Source organism: Primulina tabacum, chromosome 6, assembly GCF_025594145.1.
Source record: "Primulina tabacum isolate GXHZ01 chromosome 6, ASM2559414v2, whole genome shotgun sequence".
Taxonomy (NCBI): Eukaryota; Viridiplantae; Streptophyta; class Magnoliopsida; order Lamiales; family Gesneriaceae; genus Primulina; species Primulina tabacum.
The window spans coordinates 16,389,432-16,414,687 of NC_134555.1; the positions used below are offsets into that span (position 1 = coordinate 16,389,432).

The 25,256-nt window shown below is 36.3% G+C and overlaps 2 protein-coding genes across 2 annotated transcripts; both read left to right on the top strand.

Annotated features, from left to right (window-relative positions):
* The first annotated feature begins 927 nt into the window (after positions 1-927).
* Positions 928-6,284, top strand: LOC142550086 (aspartic proteinase 39-like). The gene is made up of 6 exons (XM_075659324.1): positions 928-1,181; positions 2,649-2,802; positions 2,992-3,239; positions 4,920-5,144; positions 5,912-6,074; positions 6,207-6,284. Exons 1-6 carry the CDS (start codon positions 928-930, stop codon positions 6,282-6,284), a joined length of 1,122 nt encoding a protein of 373 aa, XP_075515439.1.
* A 6,661-nt stretch (positions 6,285-12,945) lies between these two features.
* Positions 12,946-18,449, top strand: LOC142549175 (kinesin-like protein KIN-13B). The gene is made up of 12 exons (XM_075657995.1): positions 12,946-13,462; positions 13,560-13,778; positions 14,414-14,608; positions 14,728-14,829; positions 15,259-15,336; positions 15,452-15,533; positions 15,811-15,970; positions 16,060-16,362; positions 16,957-17,175; positions 17,264-17,609; positions 17,690-17,755; positions 17,887-18,449. The coding sequence occupies exons 1-12, from the start codon at positions 13,301-13,303 to the stop codon at positions 18,061-18,063; spliced, it is 2,109 nt and encodes a 702-aa protein (XP_075514110.1). The 5' UTR covers positions 12,946-13,300; the 3' UTR covers positions 18,064-18,449.
* Positions 18,450-25,256: the final 6,807 nt, after the last annotated feature.

Sequence of the window (25,256 nt, forward strand, 5' to 3'; positions counted from 1 at the left end):
GCAGAGGAGTTAGAGGGTGAGGGTGGAGAATCTTTATTTTCCTGCTAAGGCGTCGCCTAGCAGAGGAGTCAGAGGGTGACTTTTTATTTTCCTGCTAAGGCGTCGCCTAGCAGAGGAGTCAGAGGGTGACGAGGTGAAATTTTTATTTTCCTGCTAAGGCGTCGCCTAGAAGAGGAGTTAGAGGGTGAGGGTGGAGAATCTTTATTTTCCTGCTAAGGCGTCGCCTAGCAGAGGAGTTAGAGGGTGATGGTGAAGAGGTTGAAGTTTTTATCTTTTCCTGCTAAAGACTATTTTAGCAGAGGAGTTAAGGGCGCGGTGAAGTGAAAATTATTTTCCTTCAAAAGCTTAGTAGAGGACCTTGAAGATGGAGGCGTGGAGGATATACCGTGTTAGAAAAATTTATTTGGTTTTTCGTTAACGAACGATGTTTGTAGCTACGAAAATTACGGGGATCGACCTGCCCGGTCAGGTCGCGGGGAGGGGCGTGCTTGGGCGAGGGCATGTTTGGGCGTCGGGGCGAGCTGGCGGATGAAGGGCGAGCTCGGCCGTTGGGCGAGGGGCGAGTTGCAGGTGGCTGGGCGAGCTCGGGGCTCTGGGCGAAGGGTGAGGAGCGAGGGGCGAGCGTGGCGAGCTCGGGCGTTGGGCGAGGGGCAAGCTGCAGGTGACTGGGCGAGCTCGGGGCGCTGGGCGAAGGGCGAGGGGCGAGCTGGCGGACGATGGGCGAGGGGCGAGCGTGGCGAGCTCGGGCGTTGGGCGAGGGGCGAGCTGCGGGTGGCTGGGCGAGCTCGGGGTGCTGGGCGAAGGGTGAGGAGCGAGGGGCGAGCTGGCGGACGAAGGGCGAGTGGCGAGCGTGGCGAGAAGGGCAGGGGCGATCTCGCGCGGGCGACCTTGCAGGGGTAGGGCGATCTCGCGCGGGCGAGCGTGCAGATGGATGTGCAGTCGGCGAGCTTGAAGGCTCCGGGGCTTGGGAGGGGCGAGCAAACGGCCAGAAGCTTGGACGAGCATGCAGCAGGGCGAGGGGCGAGCGTGAGGGCGTCTGGGCGTGCACGGCAGTGCGGCTCGACGAGGGGCGAGCGGGTAGGCGGCGAGCTTGGGGGCTTTTGGGGCGAGCACTCATGCGAGGACTCAGCGTGGGCGCGTTCCCTACATATGTTTGTTCTTCATGTGGATGATCGATTCTGGTTTATGATCATTGCTATTCTATACTCTTGAGAATTTCTCGGCATGTATTACGGAATCATGGTCGAATTCGGGATTTCTTTATTATTTTTTTTGCTCTGTTGATAGAATTGTTTCTAATTTGAAATCTGAGGCTTGGAATTCTGTGTATTTATGAGATTTTCTCAGTTGTTCCTACTTCCTATCTTGATTTAGTTTTAAGAGGTTAATTGCTCTTGTTGGTTAGACTGTCTTTTGTTATCCTGTGAAGCAAGTTCCACACTTTCCTCGTAAGTTTTTATCTGAAGAGACAAGTACACTTACATTGGACGAAACATTTATATAGGAATAGAATATAATTAATGAAGTAACTACTACTTTTATGAAGTAATGGTTGATTTGATTGAAGATATAGATGTGCTGGATTTAAGAGATTTATGTAAGATATAGTTTCCTTGCCAGGGAATCCAAAAATTTCCGGTCACTTGTATTTTCTTGTTTTATACAAAATCTGAACACAGTATGTGTACCCTTGCCTTGTTCAGTTAGATTCTTGTCAAGAAGAAAACAGAATTTTCCTTCCCAAAAAGAGAGAATTTTCCTTTGGATTGTCCAAAAGGCAGATGTATGAAAATGGCTTTTTTGTGATTATCGCCTATTATTTCTTAGCGTGGTCAAATTTTTCTTTTGTCTATTTATTACAGTTGCTGCAAGTAGAAAATGTTTTATTCTTGTTCCTGGAATCAGAGTAAAATGTGGGGATGTATTTCATTCATTATCTCTACTTCCAAAATTTGCGAAAGGCTAGTTTGGTTAGTCATCAATCAGTTATTCGAGTCCAATTGGTTTCTTGAGTGGTGATTATTCACATTGTGATTAGTTGCTGAACAGTTAATCAAATAGAAAGAAGATATGAAAAACTGTCCATCCATAAAGTAACTACTGTACCGTGTTATTAGGGTGGAAGAATGTTCGAATATCATAACAAAAATATATGAATGGCACCTGATAAATTGGTCTCAAATGTTGAGATCCAACAATTAGTTTCTTCACATATCATGGTTTGGCATACCTTTTCTGATTAACATAAGTAAACATGCAACCAAGGAGCTTTATATCTTAGACAAAAAAAAGTTTCTGAATTCTTGATGCTTTAAAACTAAACATGTATGGATAAATTTGGTGACTGAAAAGATATCATATACATAATTGCTAAACAATGATATTTGTTTCTTTCTTTTCTTTTTATTTCTTTTTTATTTTGCATTCAGATGATATTTGTTTCCAAATGGCTGCAATTATGCAATTCTTTTAGCACGGATTCATTTGATGGTCAAGAACCCTAATTTTACTTTTGCACTAGTTGTCCATTTATGTTAGAAGGCAGTCTTATGAATTTATGTGTATCTTCCCAATGGGTATCAGTTGTCCAACAGTTAGATTGCTAATGACTGTTTTTCCCCAGCTAGTTAGCTTGTTGTTTTTGAAAGTTTTCATTTGATAAATTTGTGCAGGCTCTATTACACAAAAATAACAATTGGGACTCCTCCAGTTGACTATCATGTTCAAGTTGATACAGGAAGTGATATTTTGTGGGTGAATTGTCGTAACTGTCTTAGGTGCCCCACTAAAAGTGAGCTTAATGTACGGCTACTTTCCTGTTCTGTCCTCTTTTCTATTCAATTTCTCTCAAAAATCAAAATTTTAGCAGTTAAATATGGAATCTTAACTCTTAAGACTGTCCACTTGCACAATCTGATGTACACCTCATAATCAACTATGTTTCACCTTGGAGCTGGAATGTGTAGCTTATGATTTGTGGTCATCTGCCAGATACCCTTGCAGCAGTATGACTTGACGGCATCCTCCACAGGAAAGACAATCTCTTGTGACCAGGATTTTTGTGCTTCTGTATTCAGCGGTCCTAGTTCAGATTGCAAGGTTGGATTGAATTGTGAATATGCTATTACCTATGGAGATGGGAGCAGAACTGAGGGTTACTTTGTCAGAGATTATTTTAAATTTGATCAAGTGATTGGAAACCTTCAAACTTCAGCAATGAATGGTTCCATAGCATTTGGGTGGGTTTTATATTTCGATCTCAGAGTTTGGTGTTAGGTTTTTGGGATTGTTTCCAGTTCTCATCATCTTACATCAGCTATTAACTAGGTATCCTATACTAAGCTATTTGCAATACGAACCTTTCACATTGAAACACTAAACCACCTTTAGCACATGTTTGGAACAGCTTCAACTTTGGTGGAAATTGTGGAATCAATCTCAATTTGTTATTGAACATGTATGCGTATATTTTTGGAGGCACGTTTAGTAGCTATGACCAACTTTCTAATTAAGAAAATGATGTAACAATATACATTTTTACCTGCTTTTATTGAAGACTAGAGCATGAGAAAGTAGATTAGGGAAATATGAAAAAGGGAGAGTACCTGATTTTTTGATTTAATGAAGTTGTTTTTCCATTGTTCTTCATCCATTTTATTGTCCGTACTATGATAGAGGAAAAAGTTTAGTGCCTAATTGATCTCAAGAGGCCAGGTAGAAAGGTTGGATTTTTTCAGGCAGTCTTATGTTAAAGCTGGTAATTTTAATGGTGTATATTATTAATTATCGATGTATGTGAATGAGTTATTATATAATGAAACTATAACAATTTTACATTTATTATATGCTATGCATGAACATCAATTACTTATGTACAACTTAGCTTTATAAAGAAACCTAAGAACTGTGTGACTGTATCTTTGACTTCCTATAGAATCGTATTTTGTGCCTCGAAATTGATTTTGTAGTTATGTTTTTTTATATGAACGCTATCAGTATTCAGGGTCCATTATATCACAAATAGATGGTAATGATATATTATGTACACATAAATTAAAGTTATTCTAAGAAATTAAATTTGTGATGTATGAAAGAGAACAAGACAGAAAATTTAATCCTTCTCTGAACATATGGTATAAATCAAGTTATAGTGATATATCTTCGTGAGTATCCCCTCCCCTGATACGTCCTCTATATAAGTTGTCTATAATGTATCTTCATGATAATACTTATCATGTGCAGTGTGTCACTTTCCCACATTTGAAAGAAGATTGCAGTATGCATATAGTTTCCTTAGACAAACGCCTGTAATAAAAATGACACATGCCTGTTGCTATGCAATAAGCTCTAGTTCTTGTTAGATATCTAAACCCATATTTTCAATAGTGGCAGGATAAAAATCAATTGTATTTCTCTTTTGGATAAGGATTTTGTTTCTATATTTACCATAGGAATATTAAGTCATGCTCTGGGAATTAGCTCAGTACATTTTTAAGGGACGGCAAAAGTTTCTCTGCACTGAGTTTGAGGTATAGGATCAAGAGTAGATTGATGACCATCAGTGTTTTCAGCAATGCCAGTTATATTACATGAATTAACTCAACATATTCTGGATTTTGTGAAACTTTTTTATTTTCTGTTTTTGATTTTCCTTTATTTTTAACTTTTTTTGCACCAAGGAGAAGGGAATTTCTTAATTTTCTTCTTTGGATATACCTGAAATAATTGCAGAGGTTGAAATCTGAAAATATGGAATTACTTACACTTATTTAGTGTTTATACATCATCGTGTTCGTACTCTGTGCTTGCTTCTAAAGTGAGTCTTCCCGAATTCTTTCTTACAACATTTCCCTTGTCAGATTCTTGCAACTTAAATGACATGCCTTTTCTGTCTCTGACATGTGTATTATCTGAGATAGGTGCTCAGCTAAACAATCGGGAGAGCTTGGTTCATCTTCTGAGGCAGTTGATGGAATAATTGGTTTTGGACAAGCAAATACCTCTGTTCTTTCTCAACTTGCTTCGTCTGGAAATGTGAAAAGGAAGTTTTCACATTGCTTGGACAGCTACAAGGGAGGTGGCATATTTGCTATTGGAGATGTAGTTCAGCCAAAAGTAAATAGAACAAAACTCCTCCAAAATGAGTATGTGGCTTTATGACTTGTTTGTTTTTTTTCTTTTTTCTGCATTGGAGTTGTATGGAAGATGTTTGTAGTTTATGTTTTATTATGTTGTTTTAATCTGTGTCTTGAGCTATTAGTGGAATCTATCTCCTATGCAGTTGCTCACCTTATGTCCAGAATTTATTTAAAAACCTCAAGGCTAATCTGAATTTATACATATGATTGAGAATCTCATTATCACTATGCTTTGAAGCCTTTTATCTTATATCTGGCCCCAAAAATTATGCATTTAGCTCTATTATATTACACAGTCCAGCTTCTCATACAGCTTATGAACTTATATGAAAGGGTGCCTGATGATATTATATTCTCTAAAAGTCAAAAAGGTTTTCTTTGGAAAGATGGTAACCTTCAACCATTGGTATTATTACATGTGAATAAAGTTGAAATATTTGGTCCTGTCCTGTCTCATTGATCTCCCTGAGGTGGGAGAAGTCAGATTTTTCACCATCTACAGCAAGATCAAATCATCCTAGCAATCACCATGTTTTATTCTAAATTTTTGGCACACTGCACACCATTCATTGTGTTGGTTATTGTCCCATTTTTGCCACAGATCCACTGCAACAACCGTAGCTATTATTTAGCCTGTGAAAAATGATAAAGTTGGTCAGTATTGATTTTTTCAGTAACACTGTTTGTTCTATTCACGTTATAGCTTCTTAAGTAATTACCTCTATTTATTTTTATTGATTAACTCTACAATTTTGATTAACCCTTTTTAACAGGCAACATTATAATGTTGCTCTGAAGGAAATTGACGTGGGTGGTCAGTTGCTTGATCTTCCTACTGATATATTTGACACGGGATCTAGTACGGGAACTATAATTGACAGTGGCACGACCTTGGCCTATCTTCCAAATAATGCTTATCAACAGGTTGCAAACAAGGTAAATCTAATATTTTCAAACTTCTCGGAGTTATTAATACATTCTTGGTACTAATGTAGGTTCATATTATTTACTCATTGATCTTTAGCATATCCTCTCTCTCTCTTCCAATTTGTATATCTTTGTCATTAGATGATGGCTCAGCAACCAAATTTGGAAACTCATATAGTTGAGCAGCAGTTTAAATGTTTTTACTACAGTGAGAAGTAAGTGTCATTTCTTAGCTGCAACACCCTCTTTCGTTTTCTTTATCTATTTTTGTGCGGGTGCAATAAATGCCAGTATAATACAACAAATACAAGCCAATGCCCTGTACTAGTTAACATGTTCTCTTCACTAAAATATGCATATTTGTATCTTTAAATTAAATTGTGACTCAAGCTCGAGTTCGATTTGAAACTCGAAAATGCAAATATTTTTTGCTTGAATTCGGTTCTAATCAAGGCTCAAGTTCGAGCACGGCTAGAAATATTGGACACAGTTTGCGAGCTACTACCAAATAAATGTCCGAAATGTTCGAAATATATTTATTTAATATATAATTATATTATATTACTAAAACTCACGATCGACTTGCGAACCATCGAACAAACAAATTTTTCTCGAAAAAAGTTCAAGCATGTTTGAGTGGGGCTCGAATTGATAATTTCGAACCCAAATCAAATATTTTTCGAGCTGGCTCGATTCATTTACACTTTTAGTAATATTCATTGAATTGGGTACGGGTATAGCGAAGAGTTTTCAAATTGACCTTTCTCAAGCTTAAAGGGGTTGAGTTTGTTATGGACAAAGTTATTGGAGAATATTTGAAGTTTGAAGGGATAATTGCCCAATAATGAAACTCAGATCTAATTTTGAAAGGAAAGTAGTCAAAATGTTTTAAGAGATTCATTTATTGATGGTCTAGTTGTATCTTATTAAAGATTTTAATGGATCCAAAATTGAATGAAGTCATGCTGGCAAGTTTTTAGATCAAAAGTATTCAAGAACAAGATTCAACCGCTCTGATATCATTTGATAGGATCGATTAACGTATCAAGAGTGTTTAGAAGGGGGGGTTGAATAAACACTCACAGTTAAAACTGGTCTTTTCTAATTTTGAGTTCAGTTTGGTGACAAACTGATTCTCGGAATCTTGTTGGTCAATGACAATCAGTTAAACTAAAGTAGTTGCGAAAAATAACTGACTGAAAGATAGAATACGAAACTGAAATAAAGTAGGCAAGGGTTGTTTCTGGATGTTCGGAGAATTTAATTACTCTTACGTCACCCCTTCTATCTCAAGGATAGGATATCCACTAAAAGACTTTGATCAAATACAAGAATTGTACTGACCCACTTCAGTTTGGACTTAACACTGCCAAAAACTGAAACTCTTAGTTTAACAGAATGTTCTCAGTGCGTAACTGATTTTAGCAATATCGAATTTCAACGATTATTACAACTTGCTAGTGAGCTCAAATTGTAGCCTTAACTGCTACGAATATATCAAGTAAGAGTGAGCTAAGATTTTGACAGAGTGACAACAAGCTTTTGAATAGTGTTGACTCCCTTTTTCCTTCAGCTGTTCTTCTGTCATATTTATAAGCTTCTTTTCTCCAACGGTAACTTGAGATGAATTTGAATCTTTGTATCCATTGATTTCTACTTGATTATTCCTTGGACATTGTTTGCTTCATTTATTGTGATGCGGCATCTTAATTGCTTTTGCGGAAATGTGTTTTTCTAAGCTGTATTGATTGAAGTGCGGCGTTGCAATCTTCTATGTCTCTTGACGGTTGAATGTTCTTTCCCGAGACATGTTCAGTTGAAGGGTGCTTAGCATACGACTGAATATATCAACTGATCAGTTTTCAACTGATCAGTCTTCTTTATTAGATCAGCTGATTTCAGTTGTTAAGTCCAGTTGCTGAGTTCAATTTACTCGATCAGTTGGTTCGTATTTTCAGTTGGTTCATATTTTTTCAAATGCCGGAATTTAGTTTCCAACACATAATTAAATCATAAATAGTAAAATCATTTAAAAAAATAGCTTTTAATCATATATCGTAAAATTATTTTAATCGTAAGTTTGATCCTCGAAAGTGATTAGCTTTTATCCTTTGGTCGACAGGTCAGTCTTCAGCTCCACATGGTCCATGAGGGTGGGCACTAGGCTGCATCGTGGAAATACGATCGTCGGACTCCCTCGGGTGCCTTCTCCCATTGACGGGCTCCCTCCGGGACCTTCTCCCTTAAATGGGCTCCCTCTGGGGCCTTTTCCGTCATGACATCCCCACAAAATCATATGTCATTTGTCACAGTCAATTCACATCCCTCAAAATATTTTTCATTTTCTTTTAAAAGCGTAAAATATCATAAATTTTCAAAAATAGCATTTTAACATTAAAATTTGCACAGCTTTATCTTAAATTAAAAAATCTCATATTTTCATAAAAATCATCATTTAAAATCATAAAATATCATTTAACATGCGTTTATGATCCTTCGGGACGCTTCCAAGCTTTGATATATTTTCTCAAGTGTAAAATGACCGTTTTGCCCTTGGACTCTAAAATTCCCGATTTTGACTTTTTCTTACCTCTATTGACTCAAGCATATCCCATAATATCATATAAGCTTAAATTTGACTACTAATATTTTTCTTAGACGTAAACCCGATTCTTTCTATTTATTAACTTACTTACTAAATTATAAAGCGTTTTAATCCCGAAACAATTTAAAACTTAACGTAATCTTCCCAAATTCGAACCATGACTTACCAAAATGTATCTAACCCATATAACTCCAAAACTAAACCCATGTGAACCCATTCAAAATTCAGAAACCCATATGCCCCAAAACAATTCTCGGCCACCTGAGAGATCACCTCAACCATGAGTTGTACTTTGTCTAACTCAAACCAGCCATGCCAAGCCTAGACCAGACCCTGACCAGACCTCCTAGGTACCCTGCTGGACCATCTCGAGCCATCTTACCTAGGCCAGAGCCCTGCGCATGAAGCCCCAACAACCTGCGCATCTTCTCCCCCCATGGCCGCACCTCTTACGCAGCCCCTTGCAAGACCTACTGCTTCCACCCCTGGCCACCTTCCCGGCCTCCTATCCACCCTCCTAGGACTTCATGAACCCATCTGGACCATCCCACAACGCTCAACCTTTCCCTCCACCAAACCAAGCTGCGCGCAGATCACCCTCATCACCGCGAGATGCTTGGTGCCTTTCTCCCTCGGGCCAGCGGACCACCAGCCCTTAGCCACTCAGAACCTCACTTTTCGCCCACTCTCAGACCGTCACGATCCCTCTGGTTCAAACCCAGATCATGCACTCAGCCCCCTAGCCTCAAACACAGCGCACAAATCACCCCTTCATAGCCATGGTTCCTCAAAGAACATCTTGTTTTCTTTCTTAGTCTTGCATACTCCCTAAGCCTCGATCTATCCATCGAATCGTACTTAAACGACTCTTTTCTTACCCCTTAAATGTCTCCCTATGGCAGCGATGTCCCTAGGAATCGAAGCGTGTCGTAAAGGATCGTAAAACATCGAAACATTAGAATAAACGTTCAAACGATAAATAAATTATTCCATAATTGATGTGACCTAGCTGAAATGGATGAGCCGGGTAAGGGGCTCCAACAGATCAAATCAGTAATTTTAGTGTTTGGGAATTTGAGTGAAGGTAATGGCTGCAACAAAACCTGCAACTAAGAAAGGAACTCGTGAATGGGCGCCGGAGGGGTGTCCGACGTAGCCACTCCGATGCTTAAGTCAGCGAGTTTCAGATGAACACAAGCAATATTTGAGAGGAAATATGTAAATGCTTGAAAGTTCAAAGATTTTAGAATCTATAAATGACATCAATACCTGCTATTTATAGTAGAAAAATGAGGTAGGTACCTCGATCCTCATGTCACCTACTAAGTATGGCAAGTCGGCTAGCCATACTTGTAGCTTCTGATAACTTCTAGGACACTCCAAGCCCAAGTTGTTCTGACAGATTAGACTGCTTGTATCAATCACACTCGAGTATGATGCAAGTTTCAAGGTGGCCCGGATAGTAAGGTACACGGATGATTGTGCGCGAGCCCGGGCTGTTGGTTGATCACCCGGGAAAAGGCGTAGTGCCCGGGCTTTTGAGGATGGTACCCGGCATATTAGCTTTGATCTAGGCTGATCTCATTAATATCCTGGGTCAATAATGACCCGGACCCATACAGGGGTATCACCACCCATCTATAAAATAGTCGGGCTAGAGCTTGGCTCGCTGTCCCGATCAGTCATACTTGTACTTTTGTTGAAACATAATTCAGAGTGTGTAAGAGCATGCGCGATATAAAGGCCATGCGCGACTTCATGCTTGCGTCTCCTTCCTAGGCTTCGCACCAGCCTTCCATTGAGCTGTCTAGGACCATGAATAGACCCTAATAGGACCCATGATCATGTATCTACATCAGCTAACGACCTGCATCTTCCTAGGGCAAAAAACGCAAGCCTTTGTCCCATGAAAATCCTATTTTTGTTCATCCTCTTACCCTAACTTTTCCAGATTTTAGAGGTACACCTAGAGACCCTTAAACATGTGGAAAAACATCCCTTCAAATACCCCTATCATGGCAGCCTCTTTGTGCATTTTTAGCAAGAGTTTTAGAAAATGAAAACTCTAATTTTATGCATATTTACCCATTAAAACGAAAATACAAGCGGTGCATATCTTGTTTTTCATGCAAACATAATTAAATATGCACAATATGGTGTGAAAGATATTTGAAAGAAGATTAAGGTGTGCCTTTACGTATTTCACGCACGAAAAACAACTTACGATGCGAGGGACATCGACGAAGAAGGCCTTGCTGAATTTTTCCTTCAAAAATCATGAGTTTCCTTCTCCAAACTCGTGTGGTGTGTGTTGCTTGGCTGATGGAAGAGTCCTTGTGTTTTTTAGAGGGTTGGGGCGTGTAGTTGTGTGTGTTAAGGTTAGGATTTTTGGCTTTTTATTTTAATTAAAACACATTGTGTAAGCTTAGGTCCATTAACCAAGTATATATGCCATTAAGCCCATTAGTCAATATTTAAAATATTTTGTTTAGGAAAGTTTGTGAGAATATTAGCCGAGTTATGAAAAAGTTCCTATTTTCGTCGAAAATCGAATACCGATTTAAAATATGACTCAGCGTATAAAAACACCTTATTTTCGAAAATTTCATTTAGAATACATCACACATTAAACAATTAAAAATAACTATTTAACAAAATAGTTTTTCCTCATATGGTCCCCGGTCTCCGTTCCTCGATCGCGTCTCGAATAACCTTTAAAAACACAGCTTTATGCATTCATGTAGAAAGGTACATTTTAAACATACACACCATTTTTAATTCATGCCATTAAAACCATTTAATTAGTCATTTTTCATTTTTCCTAGATTTGCATGCACTTGAATTACGTCATTGTATTTTGGACCTTACAGAAACGGTTCCTAATATATCATTGATTTTGTTTAATATTAAAACTCATTTATATGATATTTATAATAAATATAACACAAAATATGATGGACAATTATTCCACATGAAACACAATATACCAGTAATATTATTTCTAAACTTACTAAAGCGCAACATTTATTAAGAGAATGAATGAAACGACCATGAAGATCTTCAAGTTCCAGTAAGGAACTTGGGAATTATGTTAACACTACTTTTGATTTTAATGATGCTGATGAGGAAACTTTTGACATTTTACGATGGTAGTGACAAAAAACACAAATATATCCACTTTTTTCTATAATGACAAACAAATTTCTAATTTGCCATGTTTCAACGGTTACAGTGACATAAACTTTTAGTTTGAAAGACCTTATAACTTAAGGTCCGAAAATTTGGAAGCCTAATGTTTGCTCAATGATTGGTCAAAAACCGATATCTGAACACAACATATTAAAAGTGACGAAAAATGACAAAAATGAAATTGAGGGAACAACGACAAGAAGAAATGCGATTGAATGTGATTGAATATAATGAACTATAATAGAAATGTAGTAGATTTTTTATTGAAGAAACGTACTAAATTTTTTTAACGAGATAATGAAATATTTGATATATTTTTTTTATAAGTTTAACTGTGCAAGTTTTTTTAATTTTTTTTTTAAAAAATTAAAAGATGGAACTAGATCCGAACCATCAGTTTTGTGACCGAACAATGAGCAATGATTGACAAAGCGGTTAAGAGTTGGGATTTTTCCAATCCGAACCGGGTTTGTGGCCAAGTCTACATGTAGGGATGTAATCGAGTCGAGTCGAACTCTTGAATGTTTGAGCTTGGTTCGTTTATAATCGAGCCGAGCTCGAGCTTTATTTAACGAATATATGCATGGCTCACGAGCTTATTCAAGCCTTTATCGAGCTTAAACAAGCTTCATAAATATGAATTATACATTTAAATTTTTATTAAATTAATTAAAAAATAAATTATATATTTAAAGAAAAATATATTATTCTTATTAAAATTTGTAAATTTATTATAATAAATAAATTTAATAGATTTTTCTATATATTTCATAAATAATATGCAAAATCAATAAATCAAATATCAAAACTATTATTTTTTCATCTAAAAGATTACTCATGAACTTACCAACGAACACGTTCACGAGCTAACGAGCCAAATACTGTAAAGCTTGAGTTTGGTTTGTTTATCTTAACGAGCCTAATTAAACGAACTCAAACGAACTTTTATCGAATCGAGTTTCGAATAGCTCACAAACAATTTAATGCAAAAACAAATCGGGCCCCTTTAATTCAAAAACTCTGCGAACTCATTTTCATACGTGCCACTCCCTTTCACACGTGTGCAACCCCCACCCTCTTCAAAATTCAAAATTTCCACTGGAAGGAACCCATCCTAGAATCAACTCCATTTGTTCTCTTTTCTGCGGTAAATTTGCGTGAGTTTCCACTTTTTTACAGTGAATGAAAGAGTTAAATGGATCTGAACCGTTGAATTTCAAAGCTTTTTCTTCGACCCAGTCTTAATAATTCATTCTTCCATAAAAATTCTCCCACAGTTGTCTGTAATCATTGCGTACTGTACAATAGGAAAAAAAAATTGCGATTTTTTATTTGTTGGCGTGAGGAAAAAGGCTGAAGTTTCACAATCGATCGAAGCTTTCGATAGGAGGAGAGATTGTTGGGTTTCCTTTTTCCTCCATTTTTGTTCTTGGGAGAGATAATGAATGCTGTGGGGAGGCAAAGATCGGGTGTAACGGGGGCTCACCATCTGCGCCAGTACTCCGAAAACTTTCTCGAGACTTCCTCGAATGGGCGATGGCTGCAATCAGCTGGTCTGCAACACCTGCAGTCCTCAAACAATGCAGTTCCTCCTCCAATTCAGGTGACTTGCAAAGTTACTCAAAGTGATTCTAATCTCTAAAACCCGTGATTATTATTGAGATAATTTTGTTGGTTCCTTTTGTTTATCCGAAAATTAGGATTTTGGGTATTACAATGGAGGGGATCAGGGTTCGAGAATGTATAGGAGTGTGCAGTGGCAGAGAACGTACGGCGGGGGAAGTGATTTTCTTTCAGAGCCATTGACGCCTCCGGGGAATCCGAGGCAGAGGAAGAATGGGGAGGAATCAGTTTCGTTGAATGAGTATAGCCCAGGGCTCTTGGATCTGCATTCTTTCGATACTGAGTTGCTTTCGGAGGTAACCTTCTTCTTTGAGGAGTCAAAATTTGTTTTTCGCTGTTGCTTTTTAGGATGTTATGGAGGAATTTTAGATTTGCTTTTGGATGCTACAATGTCCAACTTCAATCTTGCTATGCGTTTGTGGATTATGTGATTGGGTGTTGAACTGTGATATTTGGCTTTTTAGGATGTTATGGAGGAATTTTAGATTTGCTTTTGGATGCTACAATATCCAACTTCAATCTTGCTATGTGTTTGTGGATTATGTGATTGGGTGTTGAACTGTGATATTTGGTTTTATCCTGCTTACATTGGTCTAATCTTTTGTACCGTTTCATTCCTGTCTGATGGCCAAATTTTGTGCTCTCTGATCTTAGTTTTACACTTTTAGTCTTTGGGGGCCGGCGTGGGTCCCCTTAATTTTCAGTTTGGGATCAATTAATATCCCTTGCGTTACCTTAAAACTAACTTCCAATCAGCATGTTTGAGTATTAATTGAGCTGTATAGTTGATGTATAGTTGGTGTTTTCTTCTGGTCTCTTGAATTTGATTTTGATCCTGATTTTTTTTTTGTCTGATTGCTTTGTATAGACATTGGCACAGTGCCTGATTCTCTTCTTTTTTTCCTCTGTTTTGGTGCGGCACTGTGGAAAGATGCCAGTTCCTGGTCTTTACGATGTCCCCTCAATGAATCATATATCACGAGGAAGAAGCTTTGATGATGCAGATTCATATTTTGGAAACAACAAACAAGCTGGCAAAACTCGGGGCCTGCAGGAGATCAATGTTCTGAAAAGCCTTGCAGTTGATAATTTGAAGGCCAGCAGTGTTGCAAAGATCAAAGTGGTGGTAAGTACGTTCAACTCTATTCAAAATTGCCATATCTCAAATTTTCAGTTTTTTGTGTTAGCAAAGCCTGAATACAACTTTCGACTTAGCTGTCCTTACAATTGCTCCTAAATGATCAGGTCCGCAAAAGACCAATTAACAAAAAGGAATTGGCAAAGAATGAGGAGGATATTATAGAAACCTTTTCAAATTCTCTTGTGGTCCATGAGACAAAACTTAAGGTCGGTATCTCTGTATCCCTCGATTATAATTTTCTTAAATTTCTGTGATGCTATTCCACTTTCTGTAAAACTTTTGTTTAGAGTTATGTCTCTTTTGAAGCTATGATCAAAGATTGAGGTAATTAAATATAAATTATTCAAGAAATTTTTTTCTTTCTACATATGCCCAATAGTTTCCACATTTCAGTTAATCATCTTTAATCACTCATGTAGGAAAAATACCGTTTATTCAATTGTAGACTTATCAGTTTGATTTGCTGTTTTGTTTTCAAGGAAATTCTAGAACACCAACTAGTGTTATTTGAAAAGATTCATCCAGATAAGGATTCTATGTTAAAAATCAAATGACCTGGTTCTGAGTTTATTCAGCTTAATAGAATCAGCCCTTTCGTTAAAACAGTTACTGTTCTGAATTTAAATGTGCTGCAGGTTGATTTGACTGAGTATTTGGAGAAACATGAGTTTGTCTTTGATGCTGTGCTGAATGAAGAAGTTTCAAATGATGAGGTGACTCCAGGGCATGAACTGGACCTGATACTGAGATGACTTTAATTTAATGCTCACCAATTTTTTTCTTTTAAATTTTTGTATTTTTAATTTATTTTGTATATGATTTGTGTAGGTGTACCATGAAACAGTGGAGCCTATTGTCCCTATCATTTTCCAACGTACAAAAGCAACTTGCTTTGCTTATGGGCAAACAGGTAATTGATTTGCATCAAATCACAGATGGGTTTGTAAACATGATAACTGTAGTTAGTCTAGTTTTCATTTCTCACCATATCCTGGAAGATGTAGATTATTGAGAGCGGCATTGTAAATATTGATACTTTAGTTTCAACTTTCTTGAGGTCTTATCCAATGACTGAAATTCCTTCAATGGAAGCACTTAAACATGCAGGGAGAAACACTGTTCTCTTTTCCTTTTGTATCTTCCTCCCATCTGAATTCTTTTGTTTAACTACCATCTAAACCAATCAGGAAGTGGCAAAACTTATACAATGAAACCACTGCCGCTCAAAGCAGTAAGGGATATCTTGAGGCTCATGCATCACACTTACAGGAACCAAGGCTTTCAACTATTTGTCAGTTTCTTTGAGATATACGGAGGAAAACTCTTTGACCTGCTCAGTGATAGAAAGAGCTGTCTCGTTGGTTCTCATTTAAGCCAGTAGCTTTTTCCATACATCACTTTCATTGCAATAATGCTTCCAACATCTTTCATGGCAGAAAACTTTGCATGAGAGAGGATGGGAAGCAACAAGTATGTATTGTTGGCTTGCAAGAGTATCGAGTATCAGATGTCGAAACAGTCAAGGAACTTATTGAGCGAGGAAATGCAACAAGAAGTACAGGCACCACAGGTGCAAATGAAGAATCATCTCGATCACATGCCATTCTTCAGCTTACTGTTAAGAGGTCAGCCGATGGCAGTGAAAGCAAACCTGCTCGGGCTGTTGGCAAACTCTCCTTCATTGACCTTGCTGGAAGCGAGCGGGGTGCAGACACTACTGATAATGATAAGCAGACCAGGTATATATAAATTGCTTCTTAATCAGTCAAATAAGTTACGTTTTAACAATATTAAAAATGATTAGATTTATTATGATGTTTGCACTTGGCACACATGCCACTCAAGAAAGATAATGAACGTGTGGATCTCCCCACCCTCATGTGTTGTTTATTATTTGTTTTTTTTTATGTTTTCTTTTCTTTTTTTTGAAAAATATTCTGGCCAATGTGATTTATGTTTGTTTTTATTTTCTGAAGATTTTATTTTTGGTATAGATGTTATGTTACATTAAAAATGTTGGGTGAGTGATGTGATGTCGGAGATATACAATTTTTTTATTTTGTATGCGATATTTTTAAAATAAAAAATATAATTGATTAAATTTTAATATAGTAGAATGATAAAGTTTTTCTAGAGAGTGGTGAAAGTTCAACTAAAATTAATGATTATGTTCGGAAATGTTGGAGGAGGAAAATATTTCGGGAGAAGAGTGTAACTTTTGGCGTCTTTTTCTGGAGCTGAGGGAGATGGGGGAAAACAAACCCAATCACGCCCTTGGCTTTTTTTCTCTCCTAATTATTATCCTATCTTCTTTCTGAATTCGAATTGTGCAGAATGGAAGGGGCTGAGATAAATAAAAGTTTGCTTGCATTGAAGGAGTGTATCAGAGCGCTTGATAATGATCAAGGCCACATTCCATTTAGAGGCAGTAAATTGACTGAAGTTTTAAGGGATTCATTTGTTGGAAATTCTCGCACTGTAATGATTTCCTGTATCTCACCAAATTCAGGATCATGTGAACATACATTGAATACGTTACGATATGCAGACAGGTTGAAATCTTTTATGTGCTAACATTTGATTTTGGGACAAACATTTCTTCCTTTTTAGGGTCTTACCATGCCTTTTGTTTGATTTTAGGGTGAAGAGCCTTTCAAAAGGCAACTCCAAAAGAGATGTTTTATCTTCAACTACGAATCTGAAGGAGTCAACAACACAGCCTTTGTCTTCAATAATGCCACCAACATCAACTTTTGAAGATGAAGCAGGCAATTCATGGCTTGAACAAACTGAAAAGGATGAATATGAAGAAGATTTCTACGAGCAAGAGAAGCCATCATTGAAGAACTCGAAAGCTGAGTTACTCAAGTTCTCAACTTCAGACGATAAAACAAAGAGAGCTAATGAGCCGGTGAAATGGAAGGAGCCACCTAAATCAGAAATGACGTTTTCAAATTCAGATGATGATCTAGATGCTCTATTGAAGGTTTAAAAAAAAATTTGCTTTAACTAAATTTTATCTAATTTAAATGTTGATAGTAACAACATGCTGTGAAATTCTTTTAGGAAGAGGAAGATCTTGTCAGTGCTCACAGGAGACAAGTGGAGGAAACAATGGATCTTGTTAGAGAGGTCTGTTATAGTCAGTAGATGCATTTACCATTTCTCTTTTTCATTTTCATCCCCTGCCTTGCTAGGGGATCTTGAATCAACCTATATTTTTCCTTCTTCACAGTTACTGTTCGCATATCTGATCTTTTCAGGAGATGAATCTATTGGTTGAGGCAGATCAACCAGGAAATCAACTGGATGACTATATCTCCAAATTAAACACAATCCTATCCCAGAAAGCTGCGGGTATCTTACAGTTACAGAATCGTTTGGCTCTTTTCCAAAAACGCTTAAAGGAACACAATGTTCTTGTGTCATCTGGCTATTAATCTAGTTTGGCATGATGAAGCATGCAGAAGTCAGTTGTGGTGCAGCTTGATTAGGACGCCAGTACCATATGTTGTGTTTGATTGGCCCAACTTTGCATGTAAACTGCGAGCCTATATGATAGCTTCAGAGTTGAAATAGGGACCTCCTGCTAAGTCATTTGATGATTATCCGGATATCCAGTCCAGTTTTTTTTCCTTTTACCTTTTGATTGGTTCTCTCGATATTTGTTATTTGCTTATAATTCAGGAAATTATAGAAGACCAGATGATAATGATCTGATATTGTAAAGCTCTTCAGCTTTTTGATTTCTCATAATGAAACTCTTCCTGTAGTATCTGATGTTTGGTTGATTTACAAAATATTAAATTATTTTAAATTTAAGTCATTATGTTGGGATCAATCACTGCCCCACTCTGTTTGTACGGTGTATTGGTAGCATGGCGAATGAAATGCGGTGTTTCGATTGTTCTACAGTTTAACAAATTTAAGTTGCAAGTGTTGAAAATATGAAAAATATTTGTGTTGAAAATTATAATGTTGAATGTTGAAAATTAGGTAAAATTAGGTGTTGAATGTTGAAAATTAGGTAAAATTAGTGTTTGATGATGTATATAATGATGAAATTGTTTTTGGATTGTTTTCCAAAGAAATCCTATAAATAGATCTCCATTTGTAAAGATTTGATACAATTGAGTAAAGAGAAAAATATTATAAAGTGTGTATTTTGGTAAATTTTGAGAGTTTGAGATTTTTACTTTTTACCATAAATTTTTACTTTTTCACAACTCGTTATCAGCACGAAGCTCTAAAAGTCCTCCATACTTTTCCAAGATCCAAACAGAAGAAAAAAGTAACAAAAGTAATAATATTTATTTTAATTTTTCACAACACATTATCAAATAATAACATTATATTATATATTAAATATATACACAATAAATAAATAACAGTAAAATAAATTTTTCAAAAACTTGTTATAAATCCTGGGAGAATGTCAAGACGACATCCCACACTCCCGGTAAGAGATACGATAAGTATAAAAACCTATAAGGTTTTTAAATAAAATAACTTATGACACTTCATTATAATAATGTGATATGATATACATAATTATTTAAACATGACTAATATTATATACACCATATTATTACCATAAAATTATACAAATACATACATTTATTTTTTTGTACACCAACGGTCATAAACGGTAACAAAACGGCTAGTTTTTGCCCTATAAATATGATCTCACAAACTCTTTCAATCACTCCAACTTTCTCCTATTCTCTAAAAATTATTCTTCATCAAATTTTCGAAGAAAAAAGAAGATGGCTTTCTCAAGGTTATTTTTAATTATTTTGGTTATCATACTCACGAGTCTTTTATTTATCGGAGAATATCCTACTCGTGTGTTTTCTTTATTTTTACAAATGCTTGTACTTGTTGTTTATCCATTACTTTGTATTGCAATATTCATTAGCTAATAAAATGCATCGTAATTTTTTAGTACCACCATGTCAAATTTGACAAAGCTCGAATTTGTTGCGCTCGACATCACGGGAAAAAATTATATGCCATGGACTCTCGATATAGAAATGCATCTTGAGTCATTGGGTCTAAGCGAGACCATTAAAGAAAATGGTATATCTTCATCACAAGAAAAAGCAAAAGCTATAATATTTTTGCGTCGACATCTCGATGAAGGTTTAAAATGTGAATATCTCATCGAAAAAAATCTCATGGCTCTGTGGAAAGGATTGAAAGAAAGATTTGAACATATAAGGGAAGTTATACTTCCGACCGCCCGTGATGAATGGAATATGTTAAGATTCCAAGATTTTAAGAAAGTCGGTGATTATAATTCAACTATGTATCGAATAATCTCGCAGCTAAAATTTTGTGGACATGAGGTTACAGAATCGGAAATGCTTGAAAAAACATTTTTCACGTTTCACGCATCAAATATAACTTTACAACAACAATATAGAGTGCGTGGATTTGCGAGATATTCTGAACTCATCCCCTGTCTTCTTGTGGTGGAAAAGAACAATGAGCTATTAATGAGAAATCATCAGTCCCGACCCACTGGATCAACAGCATTTCCAGAAGTAAATGCTATGAGTAAAAATGAATTTAAACCTGGAAACCAAAATCAAATCCAGAGACAAGGTTTTGGTCGAGGTCGAGGTCGTGGACGTGGACGTTGAATTGGTCGTGGTCGTGGTCGAGGTCGTGGTTTTGAAAACAATAGAGATAGTTATTTTTATAACTCATCTCAAAAGGGCGTCACGAACCATCCACAGAAAAAGAATCATGAGAACATGAGTGTTAATGAAAATCACTCGAAAAGATTTGAAAGTTCTTGTTTCAGATGCGGCACTCCAAGACATTGGTCTCGTATTTGTCGAGCCCCTGTACACCTTTGCAAGCTCTATAAAGAATCGATAAAGGGGAAAGAAAAAGAGACCAACTTCACTGAACGAAGTGACCGTTTGAGTGATTCAACTTATTTTGATGCTGCTGATTTTATGAATGATTTCTCTGGAAATGATCAATATGTTGGTGGGATAGAAATGAACAATATTGATGCTACAGATTTTCTCAATGATTTCTCTGAAAATGAACAATATAATGGTAGAATATAAATGTACAATAATTTATTTTTCATGTATTCATATAATAATGTTTTATTGTACAATTATGATATGTGTTATATTTACATATGTATTGTCAGTAATTTTATTTCATTGCATATTTTTTTTGAAGTTCAAATATGGAAAATGCTATGAGTAAAGCTGAAGTTTGCATACCCGATAGTGGTACAACACACACTATTCTCCGAGATAAAAGATATTTCTTGGACTTAAAACCAACAAAAACAACGGTGAATACAATATCAGGTCCTGTAGACTTGATTAAAGGATGTGGTAAAGCACAATTTTTGTTATCTAATGGTACAAAATTTTTGATCAATGATGCTTTATATTCACCACAATCGAAAAGAAATTTGTTGAGTTTTAATGATATATATTCCCATGGTTATGATACTCAAACAATGAATGAAGGGAATGAGAAGTATATGTGTCTTATCACATATAAATCAGGAAAGAAATATGTGATTGAAAAACTACCAATGCTCCATACTGGATTGCATTATACACATATAAGTCCCATTGAATCAAACATGGTGGTTGATAATTATTCAATATTAACCAATTGGCATGATCGATTATGACATCCTGGTTCAACAATGATGCAAAGAATTATAGAAAATACACATGGTCATCCGCTGAAAGACCAGAAGATCTTTCAGAATAATAAGTTTCAATGTAAAACATGTTCTCTTGGAAAACTTATTATAAGACCATCACCAGCCAAAATCCAAACTGAATCACCAATGTTTCTTGAACGTATTCAGGGTGATATTTGTGGACCAATCCATCCACCATGTGGACCATTCAGATACTTTATGGTATTGATTGATGCCTCCAGCAGATGGTCACATGTATGTTTATTGTCAACTCGAAATGTTGCATTTGCAAGATTACTTGCTCAAATAATAAAATTGAGGAATCAATTTCCTTATTATACAATCAAGAAAATTAGACTTGATAATGCTAGTGAATTTACTTCCCAAACTTTCAATGATTATTGTATGTCTATGGGAATTTTTGTTGAGCATCCTGTTGCTCATGTACATACACAGAATGGATTGGCTGAATCATTGATTAAACGTCTGCAAATGATTGCTAGACCAATGATGTCAAGGCCCGTATTTCATTTTCATAATTTTGCGGAATAATTAAAATTTTTCTAAATAAATAATTATCTTGTCTCATTTAATTAAAATAAACATGTAAATAATTTTTAACTTTAAAATAACAGCGGAAGCAAATATTGTTTTCAACCTACAATTTAAAAATAATTAAACGTAAACATCAACTTAAAAATAATCCAACGTATTAAAACTGAGTTTGAATAATAAAAGGTGCATAAATTAAATCATGAGGTCCTCGGGATTACTACTGCTGTCCCAAGATCGCTCATTGGTCTCCGTCCGCGGTCCCGACCTCATCAATACCTACAACAATCAAGTCTAGTGAGTCTAAAGACTCAACATGTATATATCGTGAATAACAAGTAAATATATCATAAAATCGCATGCATCATAAAAATAAAGTATCGTAGAGCGTATGGTGAAAATCGTATCATGAATAATTATAACTACGTGCATATCTGAAAATTCATACGTAAAAGCTTTGCTCAATAGAGCTATGTCATAACATATCATAATTTTTTTGGTAGAGATAATGTTTCTAAGCAAGTGGCCCATAACATAGCGTAAGCGCCTGATCAGACTAAACCATAGTATACTGGGCGGTAGAGATCAATCACAGCCCTTGGACTGGATGTCCGTACCCATACATAATCATAAACCGGTCGTAAGTCACCGGGCGGAGAGGTCCTCGGTTGCTCCTACCGACTTCCAAACCCATAAACGTAAGGTGGCCACAAGACATATAGCAGATATCTCAAAAATAAACATTTTATATTTTTATGCACGTAATATAATTATAACCTTATTTTTACCGGATGAGTTGGATCGTTCCCAGGCTTGCTACGACTTACTACTAATATGTGACACATGCAATAAATCTTAACTTGACAAAAAAAAAAAACTTAACAATAGAACCAAAAACGAGACGATTAGAGCCAATAACTTGATTTTTAATCATGGCTTCGTACCAACCCGAACCAACATTAAACCGACGTTTAACCATGATTAAAATACCCCAAAAATACTGAAAAATATGCATAATAACTGTAAAACACGAAAATAGGTGAAAGGAATCCAAAAACATAAAACATTCTTTCGAGAGTCATTTTGGCGCCTTTCACCGTAAATTCTCGTACGACCTCTAAACTCGACCAAATCACAAACGGCCAAAAACATGACTTTCCTAACTTCTTAAGGTAGCGTCCAGTCCAAGGCCATGGGCTAAAAGCCAACCAAGAACTCAAACCACCACCAAAACCGTGACCCAAAGCTGCTGTCAAAAAGCAGAAAATACATCAGCGGCAGCTTGCTTGTTTGTGGAGCAAACTCTGAAAATAATGGCCAAGGGCTTGAACCACCGCCCAAGGACTCTTACCAACATCCTAAGGCATGGCTTGGACCATGGCTAAGGGCTAAAAGCCAACCACAAACCAAGCAAACACCTAGGACAATCACAGCTCAAAACCGAGAGAGCCACTTTCTGTATAGTGTGATGTATTGCATTGTTTTGTTGTCTTGTATCATTCCAATGGCCATTTGAGCGACCATGGATCGATCTAGACATGATGGAGTGTTGTATAAACAATGGCTATGGGCTAGGAGTTAACCACAATTCATCCAACATCTCCAAAACCGAAAGTGCAAACACACAGAATTTGAAGGAAACGAAATGAACTTGTGTTGTTGTTGTGCAATTCTAATGGATCTGTGGACCAAGCTTGGAAAGGACACCTTGGTCACGTCCTAGACATGTTAAGGGAGGGTTCTAATCATGGCTACAGTCCCTAGGACAGTCAAGATTCGAATACTCCCCTTAACCACCCAAGAACCAAAAACGAAGCTCAAATCTGTAGTTTTGAAAAAGTTTGCTGTCATTCCTTTATTTGTGAGTGTATGGATGCAAACCAATGGACCAATGACACCCTAACACATTCTAATTCATGCCTAACAGCAGCCGTGTGAGCCGGGAACCGAGCAACTACCTGTAATCCAGAAAATCAACCAAACCGTGAAGTTGAACCAAAATAGCATAGAAAAATCTGTGCAGATTTTTTTTTGAAAATGTTGCTGCCACAAATTCATTTTGCCTCATGAATCTTGAACTTATAATGTTTAAAAATATTTATAGGGCTTGATTGAAGAGAAAAGAAACAACATATACATGCCTGAAATTTGTTTTGACACAAAACAAATCAAAACGACAATACGACGCGACGGAACAGAGTTGGATTTCTCTTCTTGTTTTCTGCTGAATTCTCACGCCTCTAAGCTACTGTTTTCTGATGTATTTCGAAGGTAATGGTGTGGAGGTGCTAGACAATGGAGATGGCTGTTATAGGAGTTGTTAAAGGTGTCTTGAAGTGCATTTAGTGGAGAGTTACAAGTGCAAGAATTGAATGGGTTTGAAATGATTCTCCTCCCCCTTGCTGCCGTTGCTTTTCCCTCATTCTGCTGTATTTTTTTTTCCCGATGATTAGCTTAGTCATTAGTTGGGAGAAATAAGGTGTAACATTGTTTTTGAATTACTATTAATTAGTGAATTAAAAATGGGAAATAGATACTCCAAGAATTGTAATTAGGAATGATTTGAATGGGGAGTTATCAACTTTTGAATTATTTTAAATGTTGGACCCAAAATTATGATTACTAATTTGCATGGTAATTTATTGTTTAAATCTTGTATTTTAATTGCTTAAAGTTTAGCACCCTCATTATATATTTTTTTGTGAATTTACATATTAAATTTAGGATAGATTATTGCATGACATTCATGACCTCAAATTTAAATATTCAAATGCTATGATTAATTTCTTGAATATTTTATACCTAGACTAATTCACCTTCATTTGTTCACATATTTTAATTTAAACTTTAATTAAATATTGAACCTAAAAGAATTTATTTAACAACTTAGCTCTAATTAATTAATAAATCCTAAAACATTATTTTTCTTTAAATTAAATTATTCCTTGACTTAATTTAAATTTAGGAATATTTTTCTTATTATTAATCTTATATTTAATCTCCAAACTCCGGTCCGGCCTCGCGTAATTATCCTGAAAAGATAAAACTAAACATCTATGTTTTTAAAAAAATAAATAATCATGACTCAATAAATTTAAAAGAATGAATTTAAACTCTCATACATAAAAATCATTTTAATTTAAATAACAGTAATTATGCATGGCTTATACGTAGTCTGATTTTCGGGTCGTTACAAATGATTATGAAAACAAAGCTCCCTATTTCTATATGGGGACATGCAATTTTACATGCTGCTTCATTAATTCGCATCAGACCAAGTGCATATCATAAATACTCCCCATTGCAGCTTGCATTTGGTAAAGAACCAGACATTTCTCATCTGAGAATTTTTGGATGTATGGTGTATGTGCCTATTGCACCACCGCAACGAAA

Excerpts from the sequence above, each read along its gene's own strand:
- LOC142550086 (XM_075659324.1), top strand. The coding sequence starts at position 928 with ATGGATGTGCAGTCGGCGAGCTTGAAGGCTCCGGGGCTTGGGAGGGGC. Across the intron at positions 1,182-2,648 it reads CATGTGGATGATCGATTCTG|TTTTCATTTGATAAATTTGT; the intron begins GTTTATGATCAT and ends TGTTTTTGAAAG. Across the intron at positions 3,240-4,919 it reads AATGGTTCCATAGCATTTGG|GTGCTCAGCTAAACAATCGG; the intron begins GTGGGTTTTATA and ends TATCTGAGATAG.
- LOC142549175 (XM_075657995.1), top strand. The coding sequence starts at position 13,301 with ATGAATGCTGTGGGGAGGCAAAGATCGGGTGTAACGGGGGCTCACCAT. Across the intron at positions 13,463-13,559 it reads CAGTTCCTCCTCCAATTCAG|GATTTTGGGTATTACAATGG; the intron begins GTGACTTGCAAA and ends TCCGAAAATTAG. Across the intron at positions 15,534-15,810 it reads CTTTGCTTATGGGCAAACAG|GAAGTGGCAAAACTTATACA; the intron begins GTAATTGATTTG and ends TAAACCAATCAG.